Source organism: Gossypium hirsutum, chromosome D13 (genome assembly GCF_007990345.1).
Source record: "Gossypium hirsutum isolate 1008001.06 chromosome D13, Gossypium_hirsutum_v2.1, whole genome shotgun sequence".
Classification (NCBI taxonomy): Eukaryota; Viridiplantae; Streptophyta; class Magnoliopsida; order Malvales; family Malvaceae; genus Gossypium; species Gossypium hirsutum.
This window is the reverse complement of record NC_053449.1, coordinates 62910678-62925060: the sequence shown is the minus strand read 5'-3', so window position 1 is coordinate 62925060 and position 14383 is coordinate 62910678. Positions and strand designations below refer to the sequence as shown.

General features: G+C 29.8%; 1 protein-coding gene across 1 annotated transcript; it reads left to right on the top strand.

Annotated features, from left to right (window-relative positions):
* The first annotated feature begins 12027 nt into the window (after positions 1 to 12027).
* LOC121225301 (dirigent protein 22) lies at positions 12028 to 12734 on the top strand. The gene has a single exon (XM_041109546.1). It carries the CDS (start codon positions 12041 to 12043, stop codon positions 12647 to 12649), a length of 609 nt encoding a protein of 202 aa, XP_040965480.1. The 5' UTR covers positions 12028 to 12040; the 3' UTR covers positions 12650 to 12734.
* Positions 12735 to 14383: the final 1649 nt, after the last annotated feature.

Here is a 14383-nt window from a genome sequence, read left to right as displayed (position 1 = left end):
CCAGACCCAACCTAGGATGGAAGGTTTAAGATAAGATAATGATGATGAAAAATACTTGGATTTGGTAATTTCAGGTAAAAGTGGTTGAATGGCCGGTGGCTATATTTTATATATAAAGGACTACGCTTTTTATTTAATACTATTAAAGGCTCTCTTTTTTAACAGTTCCGATTATATTTACTTTTTTATATAATATATAGAATCATTCATAATACGTTTCAACATACACGAATTCACATCCTCTTGTATTAACAACAATTTTCATATTAATTGACTCGAAATTCAATCAGCTGGAATATATATTATTTTTGTGGTAGTACATTGTAAAGCATTTAAGCAATCAGCCTAGTGTTTTAGATACTACTCTTTGTCAAAAAGTTAATGCAACACACTTTGTCACTTTTAATTTAATTTGCAACGAATTTTAAAAAAGGGAAGAGCTCATTTGCTTTTTATATAAAGAAAAAAAAAGGTTTACAAATAAAGCATAGTTCTTCATTCAAAAGAAGAATGAAGCATGGAAAACCATGATTTATTCTCTTTAACCAACTGTTAATTACGGAAAGAGGTTGGTTATGTGATATATGATTATGTGATAACGAGAATTTAACGGTGCTGGTAAAGGTTGAGATTTTGAGACTTCGACCAATTAGATTCGAGTTGTATCATATGTAAAATATCATGTTTGGATTTTGATCTAAACTTATTCTGGTTTAAATCTGAGTGTATTTTAATTATCAATTTCTTTTATTTGTACTTTGTAATAATTTGATTATGGTTGTAATTATACGAATCTGTTAAAAATAATTGTGAATTGCAATTGTACTTTCAAATATATATGATTGATGCAAGATATATTTTATGTTTTATCATCACAGTTCTTTAATAAATACGATAGTTAATCAATTTATAAACTATGCTAATCAATATCTAATACCTGTTGGGTTGAGCGATAAGAAATTCAATATTTCTTAAATAAATTTTCAAGTTCAAATTTTGTAGATGGAGAAACAAAATCGAAATAACTTTGTTCTCATTCGAAGGTTTTGACCAGTTTGGTTCCAAATCTAATCAAGACCTAATGTAATTGTCAAATATTAGGTCTCTAATCAAAATAGAGGTATTCATGAGTCGTGCAACCAACTTGACTCGCTTGAGTTCATATTTTTCAACCCGGATCAATCCAACAAAATTTGCTATTTATAAATGATAAAAATATAAAAAAAAATATTTTTTGAACATTAATCTATCTCATTATAGGTTTCCATCATATCTGTTCTTTTTGATACAATACTTAGAACTATCCATAGCCTTTTCTAACCCTTAAATAGGAAGATTATGTGCTTCGATACACCAGAACCACGACTTTCTATACGGCAACAATGCTAATACTAATCGAGCTAAAACTCAATTCACAAAAATGATCATTTGAAAGAATTAAGCTCAAGTTCAAACTTCATTTTTTTTTAAAAATTGAACTTTAATCCAACTCAATTCAACCTATAAACACCTCTAAACCCTTCATACTAAAGAAACATGTAGATTGCTTTGTTACGAATTCCAACTTTGGAACAAAAAGAAGAAAAAGGTTGAATAAAAATGGGTTTTCGTTACTTTAATTTTCTTTTTCTTGATTTTGGAATTTCCTTCCATCGTAAGGTTTCTCTTCTTCTTCTTTTCCGATTGATGTTAATATATATTTTCCAACAAGGACGGTGAGAAAATTGAATTATTTTAATGCTTGAGATTCGCATATCTGCAAAGCTGTAGACCAGTAGAAAGCTGCCACCTACAACCGACCATGTACTGCATCTCAACATATGACAACAACAATGGACCAAAAAATAATTTAAAAAAAGCTAGGGTTTTGTGAAGAAAAAGAGATTAGAAGGGAGGGAACATGTCATTGGAAAAAGTTATACATGTATACTACCAAAATGGTGAGTGGTCCATCTCACATTTCTCCTTGCTGCTGCTTTTCGCCTATCTTTATCCACATGATGGATTACACAAATCTAAAATTATTGGAGGGGCTTTGAAATATGCTTATTTTTATGTATTTTATTGAATTTTTTTATGTGATATTAATTTTTTTTTGTGTGTGATAAAAAATGTGCATCGTTAAAAGAGTGTGTACATATAGATAAGAGGTTGAAGGACGAAGGTAAGAGGGAAGGTTTGGTTTTCAAAAATGGTTGTTCGTAAAATTATATTTTGATACTTTAATAATTTATGATTTATATTTGATTTTCTTAAAGTAATTTTTTATCTTTGTTCCTAAGCGGGTTAATCCTCAATTTTAAAATACACTTAAACTTGATGATCACTAACTCAAAATATAAAGATCTAATTTCATTAATTAGATATCTCGGACTTAACATTAAACGATTAATGTCTGTAGGAAATCTAAAAACAATAAGACAATCAATTCCCATTTTGCAACGACCCAACGAAAACCCATTAAAGAAAAATCCAAAGCATCAGATCGAAATTGAAGGTTAGTGTCACCAGATTACGCACAAAAACAGTCCCACCACTCCACTTTAAGATAGCCACAAAATCTCATCTCTCTAATCACTACTTAGAAAAGTACGTGTAAGATATCTCTAAACTCAGAACAACTAAGTTTATTATACCACTGGTATCTATCTTTAGAACCATTGCCATACCAAAAATCATTTACTAAATTTTATTAAAACGTATAAACCTATGTTTTATATAAATGATATTTCTTCATACATTATACTTTCCTATTTTTAAGATACAATCTATGCCTAAATTTTGTTCCACTTTTTAACAAATAATAATTGACCCAACACCCAACTATTGAAAGTAAAAATAATTGACCCAATACCCTAAAATCTTCAAGATGGTGCCCACAAAATACAAAAGGAAAAGGTAGTTAATTTAATATTTGTCCAAATTAAATATAGACCCCCCTAGGAATCCAAATACAAATGGCACCCCACTTTAGCATGGCCATATTTTTTATATAATGTGAATATCATTATTAGATCATGATATCGCCGGTTAATTAACTTCTTTACTATTAAAATATTAAGATTTTGTTAAAGATATTAATTAATTTTATAAAATAAAATATTGATTAAGTCTTAATTCGATTAGTATGGACATTATTATTAATATTTGAATACGTAATTTCAAGTATGTTGAAATATATTATCCTCTTATTTTATAAAATGAAATAATGAGTGAATCCTGAAAAAAAATGTGAGTAGAGAAGTGGACATGATTTTGCCTGAATTATTTATGAAAAATGATTGATGCAGGTGCTTAGTTGGACCAATGAAGAGATGTCATGTTGAAAGACATAAGTAACTGTTAGAGAGGAAATAGATAACAACCCCACCACATAATTTCGGGAATCAACGAAGAATTTTGAGTATTGTGAATGAAGAAAATAATTTTGAAAAAAAAAATAATCTTTGAATTAAGGTTTGGTTTGGTTTAATTTAAGAGGTTCGGAATAGAATTATAATTTTTTTAAGGAGTAAAGTACAAATTTTATTAATGTATAAATCTATAATTTCTTTCTTTTCAAAAGGAATTAATATTGAAATTTTACCATTTTGGACAAGTTAAGACCCCAAGGCTAAGTTGAATAAAAAGATTGAGTGCAAAAAGAAGAAATGGAAGAGAATAAAAGTTTTGAATTCACAAAGGAATTCTATTTATAAGTATCTAAGTGGGAAATTGAAATGACTCTGGTGACAAAGTGCTATTTCAAGAACCTCATTTAGATAAATAAATAAATAAAAAGCATATCTAAAAATAATTAACACGCAAGGCACAATGATCGAAACATTGATTAAGATGTTTTAGAATATCTTCAAACCTTACAAGAATTTGCTTTTCATCTAAGAGCCAATTATATATCCAACACTTGAAAATAGAAGTTGATAAAACTCGATTTTACCAAGAGCCTAATTTCAACCTCACTAAAACGTCATGTCAGATGAAGAAGTTCTATACAATCTCCAAATTATATGTAGGGAAGAGCGCTACCAACACTTGATCTAATATTTACTCACCCGGTGGTCGCTTCATATTGCCTCTAGCAATGTTTTTAGTTAGACAACCTGCTACTCTACCATTTGCACCTATTGAGTAAAGTGCTTGAAGACCGAGACCCATACCAAGTCAACTTCTCTATATAAACACTTCGTTTTGACACTAAAAAAGATATATATAAAAAAAACACAACTACTTATGATAAAAACACCTACGATCACAACACGTTATATAACTCAATTGCTATGACAAGAATATTCGTCACGTTTTGGTGAGCGTTGTAACACCCCTAACCCGTATCCATCGCCGGAATAGGGTTTCAGAGTATTATTGAGTAATCGTAATCTAAATCATCTATTTTCAAACATTTAAAAAAATCATAATATAATTCATCATTAACATACATATATCAAGCATTGCTTCAAACACAAACACATGTTTGCATAAATACTAAACCAACATTACACTTATAACCTCATTTACAATCCATCCGCAAAATAACTATCATCTAGACATCCTAGGTACATGCCGACACAAAAGATAAACATCACCACATTTGAGTTCGGGATCGTTGTTGGATGCTCATCAAAAGTGAAATAACTAACCTGCTCACGGAAAAATAAAACCGTACACTGAGTAAAACTCAGTGATATTTCTATATTCCAAACATTTAAAGACAAGAGAATACAAAATGCACAAGTTGATTATAAACACATATTAATGACTAAGATCACAACTATCATATGCCAACTTTTTGAATTCATACATATTAGCACATAATTTCATACTACATTCAATTTACACATGCTATCATATTTCATTTGATTAACAATGTCCCAATTCACACAATTGCTATATAAATAGCTATTCACATATCCAACCACATTTCATTTAAATAAGAGCATTATCCATTCCATATTCAATTCATGAGCATATAACTTATATATTCCATATGTTTACAATGTATTTCACATTCCATTTTCAATTCACTGTATCACTTCCATTTCTCATACCATGCCATTTCAATATCAATTATAGAACTTTATTATTTACTTACCCCTATTAACACAACTCGGACTTGGACGGATATATGAATCCAACCAACACACCAGTTTAGCACCTAGTGCCTCATCGAATAAATTCAAAGTAGTAACTGCGCCTAACACTATATCAAATTACACCCAATGTCTCATTGGTTAAACCGAAGTAAATTGGCACTCAGTGCCTCATTAGCTCGAAGTCAAAGAAATCCCTGAACTCTTCCTATCCTATGGTATGCCATCTATATCCGACTAGCCTGATACAGTTAATAGGGTTCCAATTCACTTTCCAAATACAACCAATATCCAATTATCATATTTGCACATTATCGCATTTACACATATATATTCATTTAAATTCAAATAATCAATACATTCATAATATATATACCAATTCAATCCATTTCAATCAACTTTAATTCAATTCAATATCAAAGTGCCAAATACTCACCTCAACCACTTACCATATGCATTAAATCAAAATACAACAATTAGTATCTAGGTTCATATTATAGAAATACAAACCATGGATTCCGAGCCATTCGACGTTGATTTTATCCTTCCCCTTTTTAGTCGAGGATTCCGGTACGACGTTAGCTACGGAATTAAAATAATTAAAATTCATCAATACAACACAATTCAATTTCATTTTGAATATTTCAATTTTTACTCAATATTTTCCTAAATTTCAATTTAGTCCCTAAACTGAGACTAATTTTTATTCTTTACATTTAATTCTATATTTTCATACAAATTTCACTATAAAATAAATTTAACTCTCTATTTTCACTTAAACCCCTAAATTTCAAATTTTTTACGATTTAATCCCTATTACTCAAAATTTACAATTCAATTTCATTTTGAATATTTCAATTTTTACTCAATATTTTCCTAAATTTCAATTTAGTCCCTAAACTGAGACTAATTTTTATTCTTTACATTTAATTCTATATTTTCATACAAATTTCACTATAAAATAAATTTAACTCTCTATTTTCACTTAAACCCCTAAATTTCAATTTTTTTACGATTTAATCCCTATTACTCAAAATTTACAATTTATTCTACAATTTAACCCTTTTTCATTTCTAGCTTAAAAATCTATCAATTTAATCTCTAAATTATCCAACATTAACAACATTTAAAATCTTAACAATTGCTATAATTTCAACATGGGCCGGGTAGCCCTAGGTACCGAAATTCTAAAAATATAAAAATTACAAGAAAATGGACTAAATTAACTAACCAATTGAACTTTAAACATTAGAAACCCTAAGGCCGTGCGTTCTCCTTCTTTTCTTCTTTCTTTTCTTTCTTCCTTTTTCTTTCTTCTTTTTACTATACTAATTATTATATAATACATATATACATTTAACTTAATAATTATTTAGGTGTACTTTTATAACATATGCCGTCCACTATACATATATATAGGTATAATTACTACATTGGCCCTTTAATTAATTTTTAATCTATAATTCAACTTTTAACTCAAATGTGATTTAGTCCTTATATCTAATTACTTTTAATTCAAGTAAATTCGCTTAATCGAAACCTAATTAACTACACAACTAATTTTGTAAATATTTATTTAAAATATTTACGAGTCCAATTTACGAAAACAGAGTCCCGGGAATATACTTTCTGACACCCCTAACTATCGGGTCGTTACAAGTGTAGCTATGGAGAATGAAGCTGGATGTGGTGAGGTGTTGAGAGATGAGAAAGGAGTGACCCGTTCATTGTTTTCTGGATTGATTAAAGCTATGGGATCAAAAATGGCAGAGCTAATGGCTATTAAAACTGCCTTGGGGATGTATATTAGCATGGAATGGCATGTGAAAGTCCCTCTTACTATTGAAATTAGTTCATGTGTTACTATGGAGTGGTTGTTGGAAAGGAATTATAGGCTGTGGACATTATGGAATCTATTCAATAATATTGATCGTTGTATTAACCAGCTGGTTCGAGTTCACTTCGCATTTGATCACCGGCAATGTAATGATATGACTGATGCTCTGGTAAAAGCAGGAGTAAGGAGACTTTTGTTATTTAAAACCTAGTGGTGATTGATGTTCGCTAGCTACTAGTTTGGTTGCGTTGGTTTTGGATGTCTCAAGTCGAGCAAACTTCAAAGTGAAAGGTTATTCTGGAAGTTTTGTAATCTTTTTATTTTTGAAAGAAGTTGGTATTTACCGACATCTTTCTCTTTTTATTATATTTCTATCGACAGAGAAAAAAAATATATTAGTCACATTTCCAATTACATTACCATAAGTGCATTGGCAGCAAAATATGGACTATAATTTAAGCAATCCATTTTTTGAGGTTAATTTGTTGGGAAAAGAATTGCTATATTTGGATTGGGCTTCTAAACTTTAAGCAAATAAATTACAACCCATGTGGTCTGATATGAGCAGGCCTTTTGGAGGTGGCTTTGGATTTACTGTGTGAGCTTCATTTTATTTTTGACATTAATGAATTTAGTCCTTAAAAATTTATCATTTTTGTTATTTTGGTTTTAATTTTAGTTTTTTTTATTATACCATCAACTTTCAAATTTTAATCAAGTTGTTTTTTAATGGAAAAATTGATTGAATTGATAAAATTTAACAATACTAGTGTTGCAGGCCGTGTAGTAGTCAATATGTACTGCATTGCTGATGTGGATAATTTTTTTCTAAAATTGTGATTTTTTGAATTTTGAACTTTGAATTTTTTACGTTTTGAATATTTATGAAGTACAAGCAGACTACCATGCAGGTTACCATGTCACTGCCAATAAATTTTAACAATTTAGTCAAAAAAAAATTCATAAAAATTAATTTGATTACAATTTGAAGGTCGAGGACCAAAGTGATAAAAAGAAGAATTAGGGCTAAAATAACAAAACAAATAGACATTAGGGGTTAAATTTATATTTTTACAAAGAGAACAGATTTAAATTCATTTTTATCTCAACTAACTAGTTGATTTTTTTGTAATGATTAGTAAGTGGTTGAAAGAAATGGGAGTAAATTTCTTTTTCAACTATTTGGATCACGTTCGAAGCCTAAAGTTTACATTATTGAGAAGACTTTACCTAAATATCATTCCAACCCAAATTTGTATTTTCCAATTTCAATTAAAGATAATGGTAACATTTTCAAAAATAACTATAAATTTGTCAACCTTCCAAATTAATTTGAACCATTAAAAAAATAATAATAAAATATTTTTATTTAAATTTAATTATAATATATATTAATATTTTTTTAATTTTTTAAATAGTAAAACAATCCCAACTAAACCAACCCAAATTTAAAATTTAAGCACAAACTCGAACATGAGTACCTTTGGTTATACTTCAATTATCAAAGGTTTATCACCGAATGTGGTAAAAGTATCTTGAAAGTCTTTGTATTAGAAGTTAGATCACATTTTGGCGTCTTTATTTTAAAACTGGATAAATTAGTTTTTGTATGTTATATCAAAGAGCAAACTAGTTTTTTCTATTAGAAAAATCATCAAATTCTATTGTTAAAAACCGACGTGGATTGACAGAAGAACCAGATAGATGCACCAAATGTACCTCATGTTGGCATGTAAAGATCAATTTTTAACAATAGAAATGAAAGTAATTTTTAACAAAATGACCAATTTGCTATTTCATCTAACGTATATGGACTAATATACCCAATTTTTTAGTAAATAGAGCAAAATGTAATCCGCCTCTTAGTACAATAACCGTCCATAATACTTTTACCCACCATTCGCATATATTTTGCTTACTTTAGGTTGATATTTAATAATGGTGGCAAAATTTAAAGTTTTATTAGAAATTATTTTTGTTTAATTATAAATTTCATTTTTGTGTTGAGAAGTAATCTATTTATTTTAAATTATCAAAATCTCATCTTTTTATTTTACGAAATTTAAAAAAATAGTTTAATTATTGGTACGGTAAACATGTTAATTGCATAACATTGTTAAATATTTTCATTAAATTATTGATATAGAGGTCCACCATTAAACAATTTATAAACAAAGAATTAACAATCTTTGAGTACTCAGGTTTGAGTCTTAATATGCGCAATTGCGACATATGAACCTCCAATCTAGAGGTGCTCATGGGCCGGGCGGCCCGGCTCGGCCCAACGGCCCGCTCGAAATATGGGCCTGGGCAAAAAAATGTGGCCCGTTTAGAAAACGGGCCAGGCCTCGAGCATCACTTTTTTAGCCCGGCCCGGCCCGATATAATAAATATATTTATTATTTAAATTTTTTTAATTTAAAATATTTTTAAAATACTTTTTTTATTATTTTTTAATTTTAAAATACTTTTTAAAATTTTTTATTTTAAAATATTTTTAAAATACTTTTTTTTAATTTTTAAAATAAATTTTTGATATTTATTAGAAAAATGGGCCGGGCCTGAAAAAATTTTTAGGCCCATATTTTGGGCCGGGCCGAATTTTTTATGGGCCCGGCCCAAACCCAGCCCGGCCCGGCCCATGAACACCTCTACTCCAATCTCACCATATGTATATTATATGTAGATTTTGTCCGATTCTTTTTTTTTTTATTCATCTATTGTGTTTTATAATAGTTTGATTCTAAGTTAAGTAAACAATATGCAATAAATTAGCAAAATTTAGCAATTCAAGTTGACACGTGTACCAATAGTTAGATTAATTCTTCAAATTCCGTGAAATTACAACAATCAAATTTTAATAAATTAAATAAAGTAATTAACTCTTTAACTTATGTAAAGTAAATTTTAAATTACTTTAAAGGGAAGAGTTACATACATAGGTGTAAAATTAATCATTACATATATTTTTGTACGATTAATATTTTAATGATTCAATTAGTGACGAATTTTAGGAGGTTGTGACATTTTGTACCCAAAACAAACGCGCTACCAAGCTGCGCTACATCCCTTTCAATTGGCCTACAATGTCATTGTAGAGAATCACTGTCTTGTTTTCCACACTCTTATTTCATCTATTGATATACAAAACGGATATTTCTATTTCCTTGGTAAGGTCCCGGTCCCCCCTAAACCTGCCCCCTTAAAATAGAAAATTTTCTATTTAGACTCATTTATAGTTCATAAAATTTTAAATTAGTAATGGTAAAATTGTACTTTGACCCTAAAAATGATAAAATTTTGATTTAATCCTTTAAAAATTATAAAGATATATGCTATTAAAATGGTTAAAAATATTTTTTTGCTATCATAAAAATATACAATTTAATCCGCCTCCTAAAAAAGAATTTCTGGCTTTGGCCCTGGATTCAACTGTTAAATTTATCGATATAATTGTACTGACATGCATGTAAATTTTCGAGGTTGGATGATTACAATATTAATAATACAAAAATCATTTTACATCATCCCTCCCTTTAAATTTTATATTTAATAAATGTGGGTTGATTTTAAATTAGAATTTAACCTTGGAAAATCTATCCATAAGATCTTATCAATGATTTAGTGGGTAAATTTCCCATTAACCATAAGCATAGACAAAAGGCCCTGTTGAAATGATACATTCAAATTGATAGTGGAAAAGAAAGGCCGTCTACTTGCTTTGCCTTTTTGCATACGCATTATTTGACTGCTCCCTGCGTGGAAGAGCTTTAGGTCATCTCCATCATTAAAGTCATTGAGGCACCATCCATCATGTCCCACCACACCCCTTAACTCAATGCGTTAGGTTCACCAACCAAATTTTCCATTTCCATTTTCATTACTGCAAAATCTCACTCCCACTTTCCTTGAAATTCTTTCTTTGAATTTGTTGACTAAGATGGAATTAAAATAAAATACGAATTTTCGTGATTGACTTCATGGTTAAAGGATGCTTAAGTCATAATCTGCATTTAAATTTGAGTTTTTAGAAAGCAAATAGTAAAACTATGATGATATCTTGGGTTTACATATTATAACATGTATGTATTTTTTTTCTAGAGGTTTTGTAAAATTATGATAAAACAAAAATAGTGTCACAAGAATCTTTATTGCTTTGTAAAAATTTCACAACTGAATTGAGATTCAATTAATAGTGACATAACCCAATTAAACTCTTAAATATGGTATAATAGTATAGATGTTTAAGAAGTTAAAGGATTGGTTTCAACAAAAGTATCTTAGATGATCTTATATTAGGAGTTACATTGTATTTTATTTTATTTTTACTCAAAAAATAAGTAAATCAATCCCTTTATGTTAGATCATAGAGTAAATTGATCATTTCTGTTAAAAATTTTATCCATTTATACTGTTAAAAACTAGTGTGCCTGACGGAATAACCAAATAATCATGTGTACCTCATATTGATATACAAGGACAAATTTTTAACGGTAGAAATTGATGAAATTTTTAACAGAATGATCGGTTTACTTTTTATTAAATGTATGTAGAGAGGGAAATACAATTCGACTCTAGTACATGAACCTCTATAATACTTTTATTGATCGACTCAATGATAAAATTAAAATATTAAAAAAAATTAAATTACATATTGGATATTAATTTATGGGTTCTCTTCTAACTTATTTTGATAAAATTTTATCATAATTGTAACTTTAGAATGACTTTCAAAGTCTTTGTTGGCTCATAATATTTTCTTCAAAAAGGAGACATGGAATTTCTCATATATTTCCACAAAAAGATTTGCTTATATTTTAAGCAATTTAAGCAAGAATTTTAAAAGTGGAAAATATTAGACCATGATTTGCACAGTTCACGTATTTTTACATTGATTATAATTTTTATATTAATTAAATTAAAAATTAATCCGCATTAGCACTTAATTTATTCATTCTCACAAACAAAGTCAAATTTTTAATCCACTAACACAAACAAAAGTAAAGTGATTAAATAATTAATTAGCTCATGCTCCATTAATGGGGTTGGTGATTAGAAAAAAAGAAATTCTAGAAGTCTACTTTAATCACTATATAAAGAAGGATTGAGCAGAGAAATGGTGAAAACAGACCCAACATATAAAAAGTCATCCATGGCTAAACTTTCAGAAAACACCCTAGCTGCCCACTTCATCTTCACCATTTTCATCGTTTCAGCTTTAGCTGAAAACGGCAGTAGCTTCGCGAGAACCATGGACAAGAAGGTGTTGGGGATGAAGAAGGAAAAGCTCAGCCACTTTAGGCTATACTGGCACGACATTGTTGGCGGGAAAAACGCGACGGCGGTTCCGGTGGTTTTCCCATCGAGGAATTCAACGACGGCGTTCGGTATGATCAGTGTAATAGACGATCCTTTAACGATGGGACCTGAATTAAGTTCGAAAATGGTGGGAAGAGCACAAGGGTTTTACTCGGCGGCGTCACAACAAGAAGTAGGATTGTTGATGGCGATGAATTTTGCTTTTATGGAAGGGAAATATAATGGGAGTACGATAACGATATTGGGGAGGAACACGGTGTTTTCAAAGGTGAGGGAAATGCCGGTGATCGGCGGTAGTGGACTATTTAGGTTTGCTAGAGGGTATGTTGAAGCTAGAACGCATCTTTTTGATCCTGCTACTGGTGATGCTGTGGTTCAGTATGATTGTTATGTTATGCATTATTGATTTAATTATGGTTTGGTTTTCAACAATTATACTTTGTTAGCTGTTTTTGTATGATTAATGTTATTAAAATATGGAGTTGTGGGTATATTGATTTTCCAGATTTTTGTCGTATGAATTGAATGGTCTGTGTATGGATGACAGCTACCCAGATTTTACGTTCAATAAGTCAAGACAAAGATTGTTGAATTCTGACATGTGAAGATCCAATGTTTTATGTTTTGTAATTGAAATTTTATACATTTTTGTCCTAAAATCATTTCATCATCCGAAAGACCAGCCGAGTAGGATACGAGCGAGTAAACGTACCAAGTCTTAGTTCAATCGGTATCTTATTCAAATATGTTAAAATACATTTTTATCTTATTTATAGGTTAAGAGGGATTAGATTGCTTAAAGAAAAAAGGATATTAGTAAATATCATGGAGTCAAAATTCCGACTCTACTAATTAAACGTACCAAGTCTTACTTCAATTGGTATCTTAATGTAAGAGGATGTAAATTTAAGTATGTTAAAACACATTTTTATCTTATTTTATTTAAATATAAAATATATATATGGATTTTTTATTATATTTTTACCTTTTTAATAGTTATATAGTGGAGTGAGGTCGGGCAAGCAAAACAATTATCATAACTGCTCCATACTCACTGTCCAAATGAAAAAATTCACCTCGTCCCTCGCCGCATTCAACGTTGTTTGAGTTGAATTGAACCAACTAATTCGGACTAGTTGAAATGGAGAACCGGTGCGAACCGGTTGAATCAAAATTTTAAATTTTTAATATTTTTTATCAATTTGGTTGAACCGATCGAACTAACGAATGGGTGATTTGACCAGTTCAAGTACTAATCCAATTTAAAAAAATTATTGTATCTAATTTTTAAAAAATATAAAAAATAAAAAAAAAGCCCTTCGGAACGGATGAATTTGGAACCTATCGAGTGGTTTGGACACAATTTACTTATGGCAATCAAATATGGTATATAGGGTGAGAGTCTCCCATGAAGTCTTTATTAGAACTTATTTGTCATATGGACATCATTAACTAAATAAAGCCCATCAATAGGCCATATAACAACCTTTGATGTTTCGAAAAACCCCATCAACGATCACCTTTAGCTTTTGCAACAAAAAAACAAAGCAAACAAGAACATCATATTGCCCAACACAAGCAATTTTGAAGCCATCCGCCTAAAATCACTATGGAGAGGTCATGGCTATCACCTAGAGGTGAATTCAGAAACTATTTTTGGAGGACCGAAATTAAGGTATGTATTTTTATGATAATTAAAATGTAATTCCATCATTATATTAGCCTATATATTTATGACTTTTAAAGAATTAAATTAAAATTTCATATTTTAAGAGGTTAAAGTACAATTTAACTATTTACTAACTTATAATTTTATAAAATATAAAGAGAGAAAACTATTTTTTTTCCCATTTTAAGGAGAGCCTTAGCCGTTGCTAGCCCCTTTTAGTGTTGCCCCTGCTACCACCCATCCACCATAGAAGCTCGTCTCTGCCGCCATGGAGGAATAGTAATGTGAAAGAGCAACACATAAAAAATAAAGAAAAAGAGAAAGGGGACTATAACATGGTGAGGATCCTCCAGGTGGGGAGAAGGTCACGACAATCGATTTTATTGTCGATCGCGCAGGTGTCATATTAAAAGGGAGGAAACCAATAAAAACTTAAGCATTAATAAAATATAAGTAGGGTTTAGATGATAA